Source organism: Vidua chalybeata, chromosome 2 (genome assembly GCF_026979565.1).
Source record: "Vidua chalybeata isolate OUT-0048 chromosome 2, bVidCha1 merged haplotype, whole genome shotgun sequence".
Classification (NCBI taxonomy): Eukaryota; Metazoa; Chordata; class Aves; order Passeriformes; family Viduidae; genus Vidua; species Vidua chalybeata.
Window position 1 is genome coordinate 30764019 of NC_071531.1, and position 21797 is coordinate 30785815.

General features: G+C 35.3%; 1 protein-coding gene across 10 annotated transcripts in view; it reads left to right on the forward strand.

The window, feature by feature from the left end:
• The window catches only part of REV1 (REV1 DNA directed polymerase), a 70695-nt gene that overhangs the window by 27151 nt on the left and 21747 nt on the right, over positions 1–21797 (forward strand). For 8 of the 10 annotated variants that reach the window (XR_008429175.1, XR_008429176.1, XR_008429177.1 and 5 more), the window contains exons 7-18: positions 691–798; positions 2320–2436; positions 7036–7168; positions 8126–8254; positions 8808–8962; positions 9880–9999; positions 11414–11634; positions 12607–12779; positions 15569–15671; positions 17191–17347; positions 17732–17934; positions 19797–20030. Coding sequence is in view for 7 of the 10 variants with exons in the window: in XM_053934242.1 (XP_053790217.1) it covers positions 691–798; positions 2320–2436; positions 7036–7168; positions 8126–8254; positions 8808–8962; positions 9880–9999; positions 11414–11634; positions 12607–12779; positions 15569–15671; positions 17191–17347; positions 17732–17934; positions 19797–20030 (1853 nt within the window). In the remaining 3 variants the exon portion in view is untranslated. The remainder of the gene's footprint in view (positions 1–690; positions 799–2319; positions 2437–7035; positions 7169–8125; positions 8255–8807; positions 8963–9879; positions 10000–11413; positions 11635–12606; positions 12780–15568; positions 15672–17190; positions 17348–17731; positions 17935–19796; positions 20031–21797) is intronic. The other 2 variants (XM_053934243.1, XM_053934245.1) reach the window with 1 other exon arrangement.

Below are 21797 nucleotides of genomic sequence, written 5' to 3' on the forward strand. Positions count from 1 at the left end.
TTGATGTATTGAAGTATTTTTTCACTGTTACACTTTATGCATTGTTCAAGTTAAGTTTTTTTTTGTTAGATATTGCCACCTTTGGTAGGTCAGCAACATAGACATGCAGACTTGAACTTGTAGAAAGCATTTCTAGTGTTTTAGGCATGTCCGATTTTCAGTGAGGAGTCACCTTGCTCACCTTCGCTGAATGTTTGCATGCGTCTAAGTACAGCAGTGCCAAAATCCAGTTGCATGGGACTTTCAAAACTAATTGTGGTGTGTTTCATGAAGAATAATGGTAGCTCGTAGTGCAGCTAAACTTACATTGTTATCTTTTGAAGCAGTGTTCTGACAAACAAAAAAGGAGTAAAATTCTATTCTGATTCGGTGTTAACATAGCACAAGTAAGATCCAGTTCCAACAACGTGCATTAATCTCCTTGGATTTGGGCAACATTGTTAGGGTAAAAGGTGTTAATTATAAGAAAATAAAAACCAAAAACTCTTAAGTTAATTCATTGTTTAGGCTGTTTGTCTACTGCTTATGTTTATCTTTCTTGGAGTAAATACCTTCTTGGTGAGAGGAAACAAAGATATTTATTGTTTAGAGGTGGTAAAAACTTGATAATAGACCTTGATGACTACTGTGAGTAGTACCAAAGTGTATAAATTAGGGTTCAAGTTTTCTATTGGTGTATCTTCATACTAGGTAATGTGTCTGTTGCGAGCTCAGCCAAGCCACAGAGCTGTATAATGCACGTGGATATGGATTGCTTCTTTGTGTCTGTGGCTATCCGAAATAGACCAGATCTCAAAGGTCAGTGTTTTAAGTCTGTGTGTTACAGTTTACTTAGTTAAGCCTTTAAAAAACCAAACTTGCACAATTATAAAATTAATTTGGCATATTAATCTTTTTTCTTGCATCTTCAGTAGTTAGGCCATGCAACTTTCATATTCCTGTTTATTTTCTCACAATCCAAAAGCAAGTGGAAGAGACAACTTGAATTCTCCTTGCTATCTCCTTTCGGTATCTAAAGTAAGAAGAGAGAAGTTAAATCTGTAGTAACTATTCTCTGTGACATTGTACATAAACTTACTCAGATTTTAATCTACCATATTAGAAATTGGAAATCAAATTCCTGTTATACTAAAAGTGAGGTATGGACATTGTCTCTTAAAAGAAAAAGAGATAAATTAAAGAAAATGGGATAGCCTAATATTCTTCCTGAAGTAGTTTAAGAAGCTTTGTTTAACTAGAAAAGTGGAAAGGTCGAGGTTGAGAATTAATTGTCTCTACCTGATGCATATTTTTCAAGAGAAGTTTGCTTCTTCTTTCCTTTCCTCTCCAAGCTATTACACATGAGATATTATAAGACCTGGAGGATTCAGGAACAATTTAGTTGGCATTTAGAAGTCTGAGTTGTGTGATCATCCTTAAGACATAGGAGAGTTAGTGGAACACTTTAGCAAATTTTGGTGGGTTTGTTTTCTACAAATGTACCATTCAGAAGTGGAGATCCTAGTTCTGTGCAAACACTGAACTTCAGGCGTGCACAAGTTTGAAGACTTGTTGCAGTGGTGACCGTCTCACACTCCCAGCTCTCACAGACCCTGGGAAAAGAGTAAGATGCATATTGGTTCCATTGCTCTCTTCTGTCCAAAGGCAGGAGCAGCTGTATCAAAGATTCTTCTGCTGTTTGGTTCTTTAAAATTTGATTTCCTGCCAAGTTTCAAATTCCATTACTGGAACATAAAGAATGTAGGTCTTTTCTGCAAATACTTTTTCTGTTCCACAGAAGTTTGCCAGACTTTTCAGTGCATAAATTAGCTTGCTTTGGAAACACCATGGAGGTGTTGATATTGCAGAAAAGTCAAAAGTTTACTAAAAATTTTGGTTTGCGCAGTTAAACTAAGTGGAACTAAGTGTTTTGGCATGTGTGTATTTTTCTGATTTACTTAAGCTAATAAACATGTTGAAGTGTTTAAAATCAGTCCAGTGTTTGCTGTATCTTAAACTAATGAATCATTAGGTCATTGGTGAAATTTCACAGCTTCCATTTACATTATTGATATTAAAGACAAACTAGTATTAACTGTATTTTCACTTGTGAAAAACTTTTCTTCTTTACATGTGACTGCAATTAAGACCGGTTTGTTGTCACAATTCCAAATCTGTGTCATAACTGTTCCTTCTTTAGTGCCTTGAGAGCATCTAAGCTTGAAAGAAATTATAAAGAGTAAATTTAAAATCCTTATGATCTTATCCTAATTGTGCTGTTATTAAAATGTAAGCTATTATAGGTATTGGCCTATAAGTAAATTCATTTTTTCTCCACAGGAAAGCCAGTAGCTGTTACTAGTAACAGAGGTACAGGGAAGGCACTGCTGCGCCCTGGTGCAAACCCCCAGCTTGAACAGCAATATTACCAGAAAAAGCTATTGAATGGCAAAGCAGGTACAGATAAGTCTGTCTGTATGTATGTTTTTAACTGTTGTTGTGGAAGACTTTTTCTTTAAAATTATTCAGAAAATCTACCATGGATAAACTTATTTCTTTCATGTGGGAGATTTCAGAAAAGAAATAACTTTGGACAACACAGCGCTCTGTGGCCTCGGTAATAGCAGGACACTGTGGCTTCTTGTTAGTTAGATTTGCTCAGTGTGGGTAAATTATTTTAGAGTAATTTCAGGTTTTACTCACTTTCTTGAGGTTGAGTGTAAGATAGAATGTTAGTAGTTATTTAAAATGAAAAATAAATGCAGGTTGTCCAGGATCACTTTTTTCTCAGAAAGTCAAGTATAGAGAAGAAGGTGAAAAATAAATTTTAAAAGTCTACTACAGATATTTTTTTCTGTAAAAGTAGTAACAACAGCACATGGCCAGTGAGAAACTGATTGCTTAAAGTTGGCTTTTGAGTTGCATATGTAGAATATCTGTGTACAATGAGTTAATTTGGGTGGTCCATAGAGCATTTTAGGTCTCTGTAAAAAGTCTGTGCAATTTTCATGAATTCTGTTTGTTCAGGTTTGTTTTTTTTTTTAAAACCAGGTTGTCTGTTGTAGTTTGAGAATTCCATACTTGCCTGCAATAATTTAGAAATGTGTTACTTTCTGTGTCCTCAAATAGTAGTGCACTAATATAAACCAAAGTTTTATTAATAGGTTTTATTATACTGCCTGAATTTATTTAGTATGAGAAAGTATATTGCTGAATATTGGCAACTTAAGTGGCCAGTAGCAGTCTTATTTAATCATCTAGAAGCGTAGTTCTTGCCACAAAGTTGGTAAAAAGTGCATATACAAGGGGTAGCTGCTATTTTAAGTTTGATTTAGACTTGGAAATTGAATTTCTCCTTTGCCCTTTTGTCTAGGCAGTTTTTACCAAATTTGTGATACTAAGTACTGTTGTTATAAAGTTTACACCTCAGTGTTTTCTTTTGGTGTGACAAGATGGGGCAAAAGACAGGTTGTTCTTCTATGGTTGTTTATGAAACATTAGTACTTTGGAAATTGACAGGTTGTTGGGGGTTTTTGAAGACATTTATAGAACCAAGGTATTACTGGAACTGATGCCATTTCATTTGTCTTTTTTGCTGTAGTTTAAGAACACTTCAAAACTGAGGTAGAATATATGTTTGTGGAACCCACAGGCTTTTAAGGACTTTTCAGTATGCTCCAGAGATATCTGTGGTCTTTATGGAGTTGGATTTTCTGTAGTAGAGCTTCTTATGAAGTATTTATTGGTAGTTCAGTTTATGCAGTGACTTGTTAACTTTTATTAAGGCCTTGCACTGGATAAGGATGTGACTATACAGCTGAGTGGTTTGGAGAGTTAGGTGATTGAATTACAGTTTAGCTTATACGTAGCATGTTCTTTTGATTCACAAATTCAGTAGTATCTCTTCTGCTGTATTTATTGCTTAAGTGTACGGCAGCTTTCAACCTCATTTGTATAACAAGCTCCGTTTCTTATTGTGGCAGCTTTTTCTGGATATCACACATTCATTTCTTTAACTTCAGCATCCAGTCTCAACTGGCTTGCATGCAGGCAGGCAGCTAGCTCTTTCTTTCTTGACACTTAGGCTGATTGTGCAGCCTGTTGTTTTGGTGAAAGGATTTTTTCCAAACACTCTTTTTAGAGTCTCAGTTTCATTAGCTGCCGTTCATAATATTTTTGAGTCTCTGTTTATTTTATCTCCATGTGCAATTGTTTTGCCAATTTAAAAAAACCCCAAACCTGTTGTTTCTGCTTGTGTTTTCTCATGGTTTGTCTTCTTTTGGGGTAAAGAAATTATAGTTAGTTATGGTCTTAGATGTAAAGGTGGAATTGCTGATTAGGCTTCTCAGATGTGACAGTATCTTAGAAAGTGACACACTTCACAGCATGTGTTTAATTGTGCCATGCCAGAGGGAAATACAGTGCAGTAGGCACAAGCATTACATGCAAGAATGCTTTTACAAAAATGTCAAAAATACGGAATAGTGAATTAGGCTGTTAAAACAGACACAATGAGGACATGTTATATAAAAGAAATAGAAAGGTGGTTGGGAGGAGCTTAGAACATGAGCATATTTTTACATCCATGCTTCAACATGAAACCCACTTCAATTTTTGGTGCTTCATACTTTGCAGGCTGTTCTCTGATATTGTCTTCTCCAGATCTTGCTTATTTGAAAAAAGGTTCCAAATTACAAACCAACCAAAACCATGGAAACAGAGCACCTCACCCCCTCAAAAAAACCCCCAACAAACATACTACCAAAAAAAAAAAACCAAAAAAAAAACCAAAAACCCTTGTGAATCACTTTTGACCAAATACTGAATTCTGCTGCTTCATTTACTTCTTTTTTTTTTTTAATTACTTCTTTAGTGATACTGGTTCCTGACTTTGATCTGCATTGCTAGACAACTATCTAGTGTCAACAGAATCTTCAGTCTTTTATGAAATACCTTCTTTTTCTTGTATTAATTCATCTAAAAATGCATAACTTTTAAATTTAAAAACTTGATACCATTCTCACCCTAAATCCCCGAATTGGAGATAGGCTTTCTAGATAGTAGAAATTACTTCTCTACATACATGTCATCTTTAACATCCGTGTTCTAAAGAGAAAAGATTTACATATGTTAATCAGGATTCATAGTTTGGGGTCTCTTCCATGGCCAGGATGCCCAAGATGTGAATGTTTTCTAGACTTCCTTTCCCTCAACCCTAGAAATCTCCCTTTTCATTCTAAAGAGCAGCAGATTTTAATCATCATATTAGTCACAGATTTATTCTCAGCGATTTCTTTTTCACAGACTTGGGTCCTGGCCTCTGATTTCTCCATCCGTTGCTCCACATTCACCATGTGCCTGTCTAGTTTCCCAGCTTTTGATGAGAGGTTCTCTACCTTGCCTTCCATTGAGGACAATGTGTTCTGCATTGCCCTGAATTTCACATGAAGTGACTCCATCAGCTCATGGGGGGATCTGCTCAGCTGCGATGTGGAAAAAGCCGACGAATCCAGTGAAGATAGACAAGATGACAGCATCATCTCAGGCCAGGGCACAGGAAGGCATGGACTAAAGAAGTTGTTCTTGTCATTCTTATCTTTATTTGGGGCATAATTTTGCTCTAATTTTCAATTGCAGACATCTTAGGTAACTTGTTGAGCTCATCATAAACTATTTAAGAAATTAAAAAGTGCACAAAGCAGAAATTCTGAATAAAAGCAGTTTTCCACATGAGTTAGGCTCTCCCCCTGATATCTCCACTCACTCATTACACCACTTTCTCTGGTTTGATAGCTACTCATATGTGCACATAACACCAGGTTTCCTTTCAGTCAGATTGTCGGTGTGTAAGTTGTTAGTACTGTGGAATATAATTAGGCATTGTGGCACTCTAATGAACTCCCATTTATTATATTACAAAGGTGTATGGTATTAAATAGACTACAGTAATGAAAAAGAACTGCGTAGTGGATTTCATTTTAAATAAATAGAAGCATTTTATCTATATGATACCTCGTTGTTTGATTCTGATGGGAGTTTGGGCAGGCATAGTAGTTTTTGTGTGTAGTGATTTTTTTCAAGCTGATTCATATTTAGAGTGTAGCACGTATTTCAAGGTTTACATACTGTGAAAACCCAAATAGAACTAGAAATCTTCTGCTTGTTTCCATTATTCAGTGTCATGGAATTCTGTCTAGTACCTAGTACCCAGTGGGCCTGGAGGATGCTTTAAAATTTATGTAAGAATATGTAGTGAAGTTTTATAGAATTACAGAAGGTCTATCTCATTTTAAGTCTGAGGTTACAGTACTTATAATTGTTTCATTTTGATCCAAGATAAGTTTGTGGTGATATTTGAAAGAAATTGACATATCCTAATAAGAGAATTATTAGTAAGTAAAAGCAGAAGTTATTTCAGTTACTATCCCCATAAGAGTGTTAAAGAAAATAGAAGTTTCTAGCTAGTGTTTTTTATTTCAACTAATTGGCATTCTGGTTTTCACTTCTTAAAAATCACTTTGTGATATCTAGACTATTAGAAAAATAGTTTTAAGTATGATATGAAGTGGATTTATATTCTATATGACATTTCAGTGTTCTGATATCAGGGGTGCATTTTGTGAAAAGGAATATAGCTAAGTGTCGTCTTGTTTAGTCGAGCAGTTGTTAAATAATTTTTAGTGTCTTGTATTTGTTGGCAGGATGTGGTTCTAACAGTTAGCTGTATGTTTGATCATTTTTATGATCAGTAAAGCTAAGATCATTCTTATTTTACAGTATGGTATATGTAGTCACTAATGAGCTGCTGTCTAGTAATTTTTCTATTAATATTTTTCTCAGTAGTATGTATAGACCTATGCAGAAAGACATTACTGGGGAAGGGGTCTGGATTTTTTTTCTGGACCACAATATGAATGAATATTACTAAGAAAATCTTTGTCAAAAGAGAGAACAGTATAGAAATTGTATAAAATAAAATCCATTATTTTTATTTTATTTGCATTCATTCTGTTGAACTCTTAGGAAGAATAACATAGACAACTTGTATTTTTTAAGCAGAAATTAGAGTACCTGATCAGTTGGACTCATCAGTCTGGGAGAATACGGATTCCACACATGTGAATGGTGCTGACTTCAATCTCACTGTTCTGTCCATGGCTGAAATAGCTTCTTGTAGTTATGAAGCCAGGTAGGTCAAAGTTACCCAGTAGTTTGCTTGAAAGTCCCATACAGATACGCATAAGATGTCCAAAAATAGTGGTTATTAGTGTCTTTAACTTTATCTAGAGAAGAAGTTTCTGTTCAAAAGTTGTAATTATATAGGTTGTTAGAATTTAACAGAAACTTCCCTGTGGATGCTGCTGCTTGGTAGATGCTGCTGAGTAGCTCTCAACCCAACCTAAGTATAACTTGAAATAAAGCCTCTGAAGAAAAACCTTGTGCCTTTCACTGTGATACTCTTGAATTCATGTTATCATCATGTCTTTGTATCAAAATGGCAGTAGACTTAATGATACATTCTGAAGGTTTTATTTCAAACCAAAAGTGTAACTATTAAAACCATTTTTTGCAGAGACTTTGCTGACCATCTCCAATGACATAAACTTACAAAGGCTTAGAATATGAAACACCTTTTATAAATATAAGCACAGTGTTTGAAATACCGGGGGTTTTCGCTGATGGAATTAATACTCCAGAAATTATTTCTTGATTGTAAGCTTTCTTAGGCTTGCTAGGATAGACAGGCTTCTATTTGTATCTCAGAAAGACTTAATTTATTAGCAGGAGCCTAGTTATGTAAGCTTGCACCTTGGAGTATAACATCTCGCGACTTTAGTTACTGTAGTATATGTGTGGTTTTAATTTGAAACAGAAAATAGCAAGTATGCTTTCTGGAATCTTTGTCTTTAGCATTTTCCTAAAGGGAGATTTCTCATGCTCCATGGCTTAATAATAATACACAGCTAATTCAAATACTCTAGTTGCAGTTATTTTTTTTAACCTATTAAATTTCTACCTGTTGACTGAATTCTTATTCCCATTTTTGTGGGAAAAGACAAATAATTAAATTGAAAGTACTCCCAGTTAATTTGTGGAAAAGATTGCACTGTGTTTACTTGGGGTTTATTTTATTATTTAATTTTAGACAAGTTGGCATAAAGAATGGAATGTTTTTTGGCCAAGCAAAAAAGTTGTGTCCAAATCTTCAAGCAGTTTCATATGATTTTGATGCATACAAAGAAGTTGCACGGACAGTATATGAAATACTAGCAAGGTAATGTGCTGTTTGTTTGCATGATCTTCATGGTAAGGTTATCAAGCATATTTTCTTTGCCACTACTGAATGCTATTATTCATTTTGTATTTTCATCTCCCACTCTTCAACTTCAGTGAAGCTATTCCTGTTTGAGGTTTTCCTTTGTAGTATTTTTGTTACTTTGAGCACCATGCTTCTGGGCATTCTTTTATCCTGAAGCCAAATGCTGCAAACAATCAACATCTGACTTCCAAATGAATCACTGTTAAGTTTTTTACTGATTCACATAGTGAGAAACAGATCCCTGCTTAGAAGGGAGATCCTTCCATGAGATGTTTTTCAACTCCCTCTCCAGCTGTTCCTTTAAAATCAAGATGCATGTTGAAATTAGTCTTACATTAGTAATATTACTGTAATTTGCTGTTTTAGCATTTTTAATATCTAAGTGATGTGTAATACAAAATAGGCAGGGAAATGTCACCACAAAAGGAAGACTTTATTTGCTACATATTTGTTTTAACAGATGGTGAGCTGTTGCTGGTGTTTCACCTCCTTTACTTTGTGTTGATAGCTATACTCATAACATCGAAGCAGTCAGTTGTGATGAAGCACTAGTAGATATCACTGAAATCCTTACAGAGACCAGACTGACTCCTGATGAATTTGCAAACGCTATCCGCACTGAAATCAAAGACCAAACTAAATGCACAGCTTCTGTTGGGATGGGTAAGTAACTGCATTTCTGTTTACAAGCAGTGACTGCTTTTGTTAATGTATCAAAGCTGAGTTTGCTAAAACTCCTAAGTGTTTATGGAATATGTTATCATTTACATTAAATTAGTGTGAATAAAAATGCAAGAAAATGTTCATAACTGTAAAGTTGTAAGCAAAAATGTATAAAATTTCCATATCAGAGATCACAGGATATTCTGAATTGGAAGGGACCAGCAAGGATCATCAAGTCCAACACCTAAGTCAACAGCCCATCCAGCTATCACTTCTCCTTTATCTGAACACTATGCTAAAATTCCACTCTTGCATTCATTTTTATGAAATTCTTCCAGTAAAATGTTTCCAGTAAATAGAAGAAGGAGCACAGATTATGTTCCTTAATGGAGATAGCAGTAAGAGTTTACAGGCTGACATGATTTTCCATAGTTCTTAGAAGGTATTGAGGGCAAAGATTTGTGTGATTTGTAGTAGGTATTGTATATTAAATCGCACATCTGAAAATACTTCCTTGATTTGTTTCTTCTTGGCTGGTTCCTTTCTCCTTTCTTTTTGTTCCTAATTAATACTAGAGTTGAGTATCTGTACATACCTGTACTGAGTATATATAAGTGTGTGAAATCCACTTGTGAGACAAGCTGAAATTCATGACTCCAAGGAGAATTCTTCGCTTATTAACTTTGCAATTGCAGTTAGCACTACAGTTTAACTGCTGTTAAGGCAAATAAATGCTGGCTGGTAATTTGAAGGTAGACATTGCAAATATAGATTAATAGAGTTCATTAAATTCTTGGTAAAAGTTAAAGAATTTGACTGTACTTTCTGCATTTTTTCCTTGAGTGTTAAACTGTAGCATTCTACTTAAGGATTGACAGAAGTTACCACAGACATGCTTTAATTTGTTGTTTTTACAGGTTCCAATATTCTGCTGGCCAGAATGGCAACTCGTAAAGCAAAACCAGATGGACAGTATCACTTGAAACCTGAAGAAGTGGATGATTTTATCAGAGGGCAACTTGTTACCAGTCTTCCAGGTACTCCTATCTTTTAGAGGGTATTTTGCCTCCTGATATTAGACCAGTTTTACCTACAAATTTGCTTTCTAGATCAAACAGGATTAGCTGCTATTCCCTGTTTATGATCCAAAATGTGATAGACAGTAAAGACATACGGCATCCCCCTGTATGAAAACAGGCTTTATTATATTTTTATTGTTCCAGGAGAATACTTAAAAGGTTTGTAACATAAAGCATTTCCTGGCATGTAACTCTATATTGTTACTTAGTACACACAGACAGTGTACTGTGACACAGGCATGGTGCAAGAAGTGCTGAGTAAGCACGCATTTATGCTTTCAGTGATCAACTGACCTCAGCCTGCATGTATACACATATATTTAGTGTTAGATATAAAAAAATAGTATCTTTATCTTTGAAAATAAAAAAAAAGAGGGACTGACAGTAAAAACAGGCAGCCATCGACACTGAAATAGAAGAGTGGTAGAAATAGCATCCATAGACAGGTGCAGGTTTGCCAGAAATTCTCATTATGTAACCCTTAGTGGCCAAACACTATTTACAGCACAGTTGTGCTGTAATTTGTCTTTGGCATAACTTACAGGAGATATTTTTCCTCCAGAATATTACTCATATGGTACTGTGCTTTAACTTAAACGTTTTAAAGTTTTCAGAATTCACTTGCATGTTCATAGTAAAAGCATTTTAGTGTTTGTGTTAATAATACCCTCTCAACAGAGAAACAGATTATCAAGAATAGAATCTGATTACCTAAGATTTCCAATTTTTGCTGACTTTGGTAGTGTGAACTCATAGGATTAATATTTTCTGGAAGTAACAGGCCACCTTTCCAAAACCCAGAAATATACTTCAGTTTATCACACTTACATATGTGCCGTTGCCATGGATACCTACACTTTCCAGTGCTTGGTAATTCAAAGCACAAGTGATACAGGTATGCTATCACTTCTACCTGAAATACTATTTTTCTGCCTAGGAAGCAGTGCAACATTGGTCAAAATATTTGTTGGTTTTCATTTAGATTAGATCACTTGTACATGAGGGGAAAACATATTACTTGTTGAACACTTGTTTTGGACTGAGTTGTTGGGGGGATTCAGAATGATATAATCTGTAACAGGCAGACAATTTCCAAGCAGGATTCATTCATATTTTACCCAAAAATAAACAAACATCATACTGTAGTGTGACATCTTAAATGAAATATGTGAAACAGATTAAAGATACACTGGTGATGACAGCAAAAGTTTCCATTCAAACCATGTTTTATGGAGCAGAATTTTTTTTGTATATATTTATTTGTTAATTTGATATGACTTAATATAGGTTTAAAAATAAAAATTTTATGTAATCAGAACCTAACTGGCTTTGACTTGTATAAGGTTAACAGAACTAATTGCTTTGTTGTTAGGAGTTGGCAGGACAATGGAATCTAAGCTGGCTTCTTTGGGAATTAAAACCTGTGGAGATCTGCAGTGTGCTTCAATGTCAAAACTACAAAAAGAATTTGGTCCAAAAACAGGACAAATGCTCTACAGATTTTGTCGTGGTTTGGATGATCGACCTGTTCGTACAGAAAAAGAAAGAAAATCTGTTTCAGCAGAAATCAACTATGGAATAAGATTTACACAGGTAAATGAAAACTTGCTTCTTTTTTGCAGTGACTTCTTTCAGCTGTAGCAGAATCTTCTCATATTCTGATTATTTTCACTTACACTTTGATCTGTTAGAGCACCATCTTAGCCACGAAATAGAAATGAGAAAAATGAAGAAGTAGGAGACCAAACGATAAAATGAGAGGAGAGACTGCAAAAGTATTGGACTGAAAAGAAGCTTGCACAAAATTAGCTGGCTATTCTGCATTCGTTATACAAGTCTGGTACAGAAAAAGAGAACTGCAGTAGGTTCGTCAGCACCTAGCATTCTCTTTCATTTAAATGCTGATTTTTTGAAGATGCCAGTGCCTGAAACTATCACCAGCTGCTCCTGTACAGCATTTTTATTAGATTTTTTTACAAATACTTTTTGTTCGGGGGGGAGCGTTATTAACAAAATTGTATTTAAAAAGTAACTCAGCACTTTTTTGAGATCTTGAGTATTTTTAGAAATTATAGGGGAAAAAAGGAGTTTGAAGAGACCTTACAGTGTTGTGTAGTCCAGATCTTTACTCAAAGCAGGGGAAGCTAATAAATCAGACCAGTTGCTCAGCACTTTATCCAGTCTGGCATTGGAAATCTCCAAGAACGGAGACTGCAAACTTCCTTGAGCAACATGTTCCACTGCTTGACTTTCCTCATGGTGAAAAAGATTTTAAGTCCTATGCTCTTCATCTTCTAGATTTGTGCTTAGACTTGCAATTCTGTGTTGGGGTTTCTAAATGTATTTTTTAAAGACTTCTTTCAGCATTAGGACAGGAATCTGCCATCTTGCCTAAATTAAGTGACCTACAGTGAAAGCAAACCACTTGAAGTTAAATGAGACAATTGCTTATGAGTCAGCTTGCTCTTTTCAGTTTACACAATCTAGATCATATTAACCCGTAATGATTTACTTTCAGTATTTGAAAATTAGCAATTATCTAAACATGTTGTTCTTCCCCTTCAGCCTAAGGAAGCAGAAGCTTTCCTTCTGAGCCTCTCAGAAGAAATCCAGCGTAGACTTGAAGCTGCTGGTATGAAGGGTAAACGATTGACGCTTAAAATTATGGTCAGAAAGGCTGGAGCACCAGTAGAGCCTGCAAAATATGGAGGTCATGGAATCTGTGATAATATTGCCAGGTAAGTACTAGGCATGAACACACTTCTGCAGGATATAAAATTTATAGGAAGACAAGACAGAAATTTCAAAGTGCTTGGTATTTCTTTGTCTTTGTATAAAATTTGCACCAAAATAAGTAGAGTACTATTATCAAAACTCCTCTGTGTATAGGTTGTACATTTGTGGTGTTCTGGTTATCAGTAATAACTATATGCTTTATATATTGTTGGTGTACCTTTCTCCAGCTTACTCAGTATTGGAGATGAGAGTTTTCTTAGAGTGTTTGAAGAAGACATGTTTATATCCTGCGCTGTGACGCACATGCAGCAGCATTGATTTCTTTAAGTAACCAGCCTCCTATTACTTTGTTGCTCCTGTTCTTTGTTTCTTATTGATAAACTGGATGATGTTGACTAAATATTTTTTAATCTGAATATTTTTTATGTACTTGCATACTAAAAACACAGGGATATAATCTAGGCATAGGGTATCATACACTGTTTCATACAAGATTGTCGTGGAACCTACATACACATATATTCTTTAGACATACACTTTTTTATCAAAGCAGTTGTTCTTCAGTAGAGGATGATTCTGGCTTTTGAGAGACGATAGGTCTTTCTACTTTTCTTTCCATCTCAAGTGGTTGTAACAGACTAATCCCTCCTCAACTGGAGGGTCATTTGGTGGGTGTTGCTGGTGACAGAAGAAGTGGTGGAGTTCACAGATCACAGAATATGCTGAGTTGGAAGGGACTCGCAGGGATTATCAAGTCCAGGTGCTGGCCCTGCATAGCACCATCCATGTGCCCAGGAGTTCTTTCAGTGGGTTGGAGTTCAGTAGTAAGGCTTGCATGCACAAAGCCTGTCATGCTTGTGATCTTGTTACATAGAATTCAGCTCTAATAAAAGCTGAACCAACAGAATTCATGTTTCACTATGAGATTCACTATGAGAAGCTCATCACTTTTTAGAATTGGTATATATACCAAGAAGAAAATCCCTCAGTCTATACTTTTCTCTTCTGGCTATCCTGAATTCTTTGAGCTGAAGATTTATTCTTAGCAGCCTAAGAACATATCTCAGTATTGAGATAGAGCTTTATTCCTCCTTTATTTTAACTATTGTCAGAGTGCTTTTTCATGAACGGATGAGTGCTTTGGACCCCTTTTCTGTGGTCAGGCATACTTATGTACACATGCCCTGAAATTTCCCTAATTCATGAAGTCTTCAGGAAGGTCAGGGGGGCACCCAAGAGTGAAAAATTGTTCACATGTCGCTAAAGCAGTTCAGATGCCAGGATTTTGTTTGGTGATGTCTCTGTTTCTGCTTCTGGCTTTCCAGTGACCTTGTCAACCCCAGTCAATCCAGGTTATGCTGTAGGTGTTGTAGTTCTGTCTTTGTTAGAGCATTTGTGTTCAGCCCAGAAAAAAGCTTTTTAGCAGTGGAAGGGTAAACTCCAGAAGTTGAATCCAAGCAAATGGATTAGAATCTCAATGTGGTGTTCCCTCAAGTGACCAGTTTCTCTCTTCAGTCTAAGATTTTCTCTGTAGCTGTAGGTCATGACTCATTTCTTGCCCCTTACCTCACAGGTGAATGGCTTGCTACGCTTTCTCATCCTACAGGTCAAGATCCCCTAGAATGATAACCATAGTACTACAAAGGTTTCAGACTTGCATAAATGCTTAAAATCAAACTCAGTTTTTGAGATTAAATTGTATTTTTACTGCATCTCTGAAACCCAGTCATGATAGTTCAGCACAATCCTTTTTGAAATATTTTTCTGAAATGTTGTGTACCTTTAGTGATACTGATCCCCATTTTTTTAAAAATACTAACATGTAAAGCTTAAGGAGATCTTCATATGGTTCACAGTCTGAGGGTTTTTTGTTTTCATATTGGCAGAACTAGACCTTTCCAAAGAGCACTTGGCTGTTCATGGTGGTTTCTGACAGATTCAAAAGCAGAGTAACACCATTAAAGTGTTTATTAAGTTGTCAGGATGGCACCCTGTCAAAACACTAAACTTCATTTTGTTGATAGAACCCACTCAGAGCTAAAACTGCATCAGTTATTTCAGTGAGAAGACTTTACATCACTCATATTTGATGAGCCACTTGAAAGTTTGTCAAAGGTTAGGCCATTAGAGAATCCAGAGCTATCCAAGCACTCCTGCTGCCCTGCCATACTCTGAAGTGGTAATCTATAAAACTCACAGCCAGATTGTTTTGTGAGTCTTGTTGCAAAAAATTGCCCACAGCTTAAGATAATATGGAATGGTTTAAAGTTACTTGCCATTTATTTGAATTCCTTGTTGCTTGTAATCCACATGCACATGCCTACCTCTGCTTCCCCTCTGAATTCCTTTTGAAACTCTTGCTGTAGACAATTGACAACTGAAATAATACTGACCAAACTTCCTGTGAACCAAGCTTGAGTGAAAGACAAAAATGCAGGAGTGTGTTTTTGTGCAAACTGTAAACTTCTTGTGAAACTTTTTGCCTGGCTTCAATAGATTGCATGTGTATATATATTTATATATACTAAATTTGACCTTTTAATGTGTGGACTGCACACTGAGAATGTTCAGTTAGTAAGTATTCTGCTTTTCTTACTTTTTCTGTAGATCATGTTTAGTTTTCACTACCTTTAAAAAGAAACCAGAGAACAAATAAAAAGTGTTCAGTTTCTATATGCCAAGAAGTTATGACCTGTCTTTCTTTCAGGTCCTCTCTGGAACCAATACAGAATTTTTGTCTTCGGGATTTGTGACAGTTTCCTTTTTAACCATACTTGTTTATTCTTTTTAGGACTGTGACTCTAGACCATGCAACAGACAGTGCAAAAGTAATTGGGAAGGAAACTCTGAACATGTTTCACACAATGAAACTGAACATATCTGATATGCGAGGGGTGAGTTAATGGGAAAACTGAAATTCATTCTCTTTATCAACCCCTTTTGTTGTCTTTTGTGGATTTTCAATTCCTTATGGTTGATGATAACCAAACTTAAGCAAAAGTGTAGATATGCAATTATATTGTGTTTTGTAACCTTTGAAAAACTTGTTTACAAAACCATAAATGTAAAAAAATTAACTTTTTTTGTGGTATAAATTAATGCACAACTTAAAAACATCCTGAGATGACGAAGTAAGACTGTATCTTCTACGGTTCTATCAGCACATGTAAATTTTATTTTGTCTTAGAATTTTCTGTAAACTTTTGCCATACATTAATTGTGTAACTAATGTAAGCTAATATTTAATTGTTTGTAATGCCAATCAAAGAGATGAAAGGAGCTTTTGTTCTAGACTGCAAGTCTTAGAGCCAGAAAAGTTACCAGCCCATGTTTTGGCCTTTGTTTGAAGGTGGTTTTATGGCTCTTTTGATTCATGGCTTATCTTAGAACTCCTGCTCATCTCAATGGTTTTGTCATAGCAATGTGACCCCGTGATGCTGCTATTTTGACATCAGCCATTTGTTAAAATAGGACACAGAGGATTTCTAAAACAGACCTGCATTTATTCATCATCTGGATATAGAACTAGGGTTTTCGTTCACACTGTTGCCTTGCAAAGTTAGCTCCCTGGCTTGGAGTTGAGGAAATATTTAATTTAAATGTCATATCCCATTATTGCAACTAAGAAGGTGTTAATAAACAAAATGCTTACCATGTAATTATAGAAGAAAACCTGGTAGAAATATATACGGTAGCTCCTTCATGCTTTCTGAGTCCCATATACAACTTTTTCTAAGTGTCAGGATTTTTTTTTCTTTAAAATGATGGAGGATTGGCAATAAAATCATACAGTGCACCAGTGCATTCTTAATTAGACACGTTTTGAACCCCTGCTGATTTGGTATTTAAAAGTTAAATGAAAAACTAGGATATCAGGAAAAATGAGGAATACCTCATCTAAAAAAGACTAATTCTACCAAACTACTTTCATCCATTGAGACTTTGCAAAAGCAGTGTTTACAAGTGAAACAATAGTATTTTTCTCATTTGTAGACTGAAGTGGTGGATTTAGTATAGGTTGTCCTTGGGGAGAAGCATTGCTGGGTAGCCAGATTTAGTACTAACCACATTTTGTCAGTATTTCTGTATTTGTTGGTGTCTAAGAAATTTCATAAAAACCACATTGCTTCATGATCCTGTTGACAGCACTTTTTTATATCAGAGAAGTTAAGATGGTAGTGCCTTAGTAATTTCTTAGTTGTTGGATTATGGTGGGTAATCCTGGGATTTGTTTGGGATGTTTTTAGTGGCAGTTTATGTGTATTTCAATATATTTTTGTTTGTCCTACCCCCACCCACAACAGGCAGGCAATTCCAAAGAAGGCAATGTTATTATGATATAATTACATAATTTAAAATTTATTTTATTTATTCAAACTTCATTAAATGAATGCTTTTATGTTTTGGATTTAGGTTGGAATTCAGGTACAGCAGCTAGTTCCCATCAGTAAAACAACTTCAGCTCTCTCAACAGTACAATCTGGACATTTACCTGGTGGATCACATTCTGTTATTGATCTTTTTCATGTTCAGAAAGCAAAAAAGTGCTCAGAAGAAGAACCTAAGGAAGGTCAGTAAGCTTTGTACTTGGCATGTGTGATAGTGATCAGTTCTGAAGGACCCTAACATAGACCACCTTTTGGAATCCTTATTCAATTTTATACCAGTGTAAATTATGCAACATAAAATTTCTGAGAGTGGGGTTTGCTGCTGCAAATGAAAATGCTACTAATAAAATTTGTATAGGATTAGTCCAATAAGGTTTTTTTTTTTGGTTTAGTTGTTTTAGTTAATAGTAACAGAGGATACTTTGAAATAAAAGGTGTTATGATGGTGCTATTTATTGTGTAAACTCTTCAAATAATGCTAGAAAATACCTTTTCCTGTGTCTTGAATTGTCAGAGTATTTTTAACTATTAGATGATCACTCTGTATTTTGTTTCCATATGTATAGTATTTGTGGCTGCTATGGACCTTGAAATATCTTCTAATTCAAGAACTTGCACTTTCCTTCCATCTCGTGGTACCAATATCACACCTGGTCTCAATTCTAATGCCAACAACACCGAGTCTGCTGTCAAGTGGAATGGTGTGCATTCTCCTATCAGTGTAAAATCCAGGCTCAATTTGAGTATTGAGGTTCCATCTGCTTCGCAGGTAAACCTGAGAGTGTGAAACATCTGCAGTATATTGTAATAACTTGGGATTGTCTGTCTTATTTGGATAGACCCAAAAGGAGCTCTTCTTAAATAAAAAGAGTTCTAGTAAAGTATAGTGCACAGTAAGTAACTGTTATTGATGCAAAAATATTTTGCCTTAATAAAATAAATAATGTTGAAGTTAGGATGCACACTTAACATTTGTACAGGATACCACTATTTAGATGGGAGAGGACAATCTTTATTTAAGTAAAATATTTCTGTGGGATTTGGGGATTTTTTTTAGCTGTGTTTTAACAAAGGGACAGCCTTCATTATTTCCACCCCACATGCTGTTCAAGTAGACTCTCTTAGATGGGTCTGCTGTGAAACAGCTGCACAGACTTCTGCAGGTATTTTAGGTATAAGCAGACTTACTTGCTCTTCTGTAAAAATCTGTCATTTAAATCTGTAAAAGCATTTCTGATGTTTTTTAAACAGCTTTCTCAAGTATTTATCCATTTTAAGAAGCAAATTATGCTTTTGGCAGGAAACATGTTCCTATAATGTAATATCCAAGCCAGCTCAGGATCTAAAAGTAACTTGACTGAACAGTGCAAAGCTCTGTACACTCAGATGCTGCCATAGGAGGAATATGTATAAACAAGTGAAAAATGCAGTAGCTGTTCAGCAGAGTTCCTACTTTGGTGGCCTTATGGCACAATATCTTTCTGTCCGCTTCTAATCATGTAATAAAAACTTCAGGGCTGGGAAGGAGTGGTGAGAGTTAGTGCCACACTGCTGTTTGTATGCTGTACTAGGAAAGTAACAGCAATCCTGGGTATTTTAAACCAAGGATTCCCAGGAAATTATTATAGAGTTACATATCCAGCAAATTTGGAATGAGTGAATACAAACAGAACATGGAAGAGTAACTGATACAATACAGACAGCTTTCATCAAAACATCTCAGTTACCAAACCAAGTAGATTTTCATAGATATTTGTGGTTCTTCTCTGTAAATCCAAAATCTGATCATAAGCTCCAAATTTTCTTCTCAAAGGTAAAAGATAAACTATTCTAACACAGCTATCAAGTCTTAATCAGCAGAACTTAGAGGCAACATCTGCATTTCTCTTTCAAATTTTACTTGTTAGAAAAATGATGCTGTACATCTGCTTGTCAGTTGTATTCATTCAGTCACTTGTGCAGCTGTCATTGTACACAGCAGCTTCTGGACACTGAGGGGTTAACTCAGTTGTTCCAAGTGAATAATTGATAGTAAGTAAAAGCTTATTTCATCATCCAACTCTGGCAAATCTGACAGTATACAAACATATGTAATGCCAGTGAAGTAAAATAGTAATAGTAGTAATAGTAACAGCAATTTGTTACAATAGAACACAGAGGATTTCTAAAACAAACCTGCATTAATTCATCATCTGGATATAGAAAGTAGGGTTTTGGTTCACAATGTTTCACCCTAGAATTATATCAAAAAAGAAATTAATTGCTTTACAGCTTTGTGCTGGACACCAATTTAGCATTTATATCAACCTGTTGCCTGTATAATTTGAACTCAGAATTCAGGTTACTTTATCATTAGGTAGCTGTAGAGGAAAACCTATCTATGGTTTTTGGTAAGAAGACTGATCATTGTAAAAAGATAAAACTGAGCATTCATATTTACTGAGCTGCTTAGTCTTAAATGATGTTTTACTGCTGCAGAGTGTAATTCTCAGGTTCCTAAGGATGTTTGCATACACAGGGTAATATGTAGCAGATTTTGTAAAATTCAGGAACTGTGTAACTAATCTTCTGACTAAAATAGCTCTGTTATCTACTCCTTAGAAAAATCTAAAAGCTTTTATGTACTTGTAGCTAGATAAGTCTGTGCTAGAAGCTCTGCCACCTGATCTCCGAGAACAAGTAGAGCAAATATGCACCATTCAGCAAGGAGAGAGTTACGGAGAGAGCAAGAAAGAGCCAATAAATGGATGTAACACTGCACTTCTGCCACAACCAGTTGGAACAGTGCTTTTACAAATACCAGAGCTCCAAGAACCAAATACCAATATGGGAATCAATGTAATAGCCTTGCCAGCTTTCTCACAGGTAGGATGTTTGCATGGTATCAATAAACAATTACTTTTCGTCTGTAGGAAGTTAGAAGCTCTTTCTTGAGACAGCATTAACTGGAACCTATGACTTCCCACAATCAATCATTCATGGTCCTTTAATGTCTTTTAAAAATCTGTTTTTAAATGTTACATTATCTGTCAGAAACGTAGTATGGTAATATTTATTGGAGATTATAGTCATCAGTCTGCCTAATTTTTTGCAGTTGTTTAATGTAAAACCCCCTCATATATGGTCTGCTTTGCAATCCAGTCTGTAAATAGCTTTTTTTCTGTATTGCAGCTGAGTTATACTGAACCATAAGTCTGAAGCAGTCCTAAAATCAGCTTAGCTAAGTCACAGGAGATTCTGATTAAGTGTGTGTTCTGATGGGGTAAAGCCAACCTCTGCTGGCTTCTCTGTAGATGTGTTTGTTTGTATCCCATTCCTTAGAGAAGGGCAGTTATGGCTAAAGGTTGTACATATCTCCATAGTTTTTAAATACATAGCATGTCCAGGATGAGAAAAGAACAAAGATGTTTGTCAAAATAGGGATGTGAAAGGGCAGCAGGGAACAGTAAGGATGCTTCTAATGTTGGTCTGCTCTTCAGTCAAAGAAGGTGCTAAAAAATGTAGTGTAAAAAAATAAAAGAAAAAAAAATTAAAAATCAAAGATTGGGTTACCCAGAGATACACTGTCTTGCATTGCATCATTTAAAATGGAGCAGTGTTTTTATTTTTCTGTTTCATTGCACCTTTGCTGTTCTCAAATGAAGTAATTCCACTTAATCACATTTATAGAGATCTGTTGCTGTTTCTAATGCATAATGTTGCTTAGCTGACAAAAAATCCAGAGAAAATAATGTAGAAATCCCACTAGTTAATGCATAATTGTTATTTAAAAAAATGTGTAATCTATTCTTTTACTAAAATTTCCTCACTTTGATTCAAGTTTATTGGTTCAGAAACAGTTGTGTCAGTTTTTATTCCTGAACTGCAAAGCTTGGTTTCCCCTATGGATTAGTGTGCAAATAATATCTGAGTTCTCTCTGCCTCAGCTGTTTTAAATTTTGTAGTTACATCTGTCCATAAGCAAGATGTGTGTTAAATTAGACTGTGCTCTGAAGTACACCCCTCCACACTTGGCTTGCCACTCAGTACTGTTTATCAGAGTAAATGGTAACTGCATTTGGCTTTCTATAAAAATTCCTTTTAGCTTTATCTGTCTAGTAATTAGGTAGTCAAGAAATGATTGTTATTTTTTAAAACAGCATTACTTTTTGAAGTTTTCTTTAAAGGACCTAGTATTTTGCCCTGTTTTTTCTGTCTCTATCTATTAATGTATTTTGTGACCCGGTTAGTTGATCCAAAAGTGCAACTTAGTAGAGCAGCCTTTTTCTTAGAAGATGTAGTTCAAGAAGAATTGAGTACTTCCTATTTATTTGGCAACAATATCTATACTATCTATTTGAGAGTGCCTTATGCTCATACTCCAATTTTTTTCCTGAAAGCCCTTCTGTTTTCTTTATTGGCAAAAAGAAAACTAATACTAATACTTAGAATTTTCATTTTCTGAGTTAGGTCCAAGTTTAATACCTAGAATAGTATGGTTGAAAAGCTTCCTGTAGGCTTGGTGGAAAAAAAAAAAAGGCTAAACCCAGTTCATTAATACAGGAGGATTTTTTTCTGTGTTAAAATCAAACATTAACTTAATTCAAAAATATCATCTTACTCTTAATATAGTTTGACACATTTTTTCTCTTT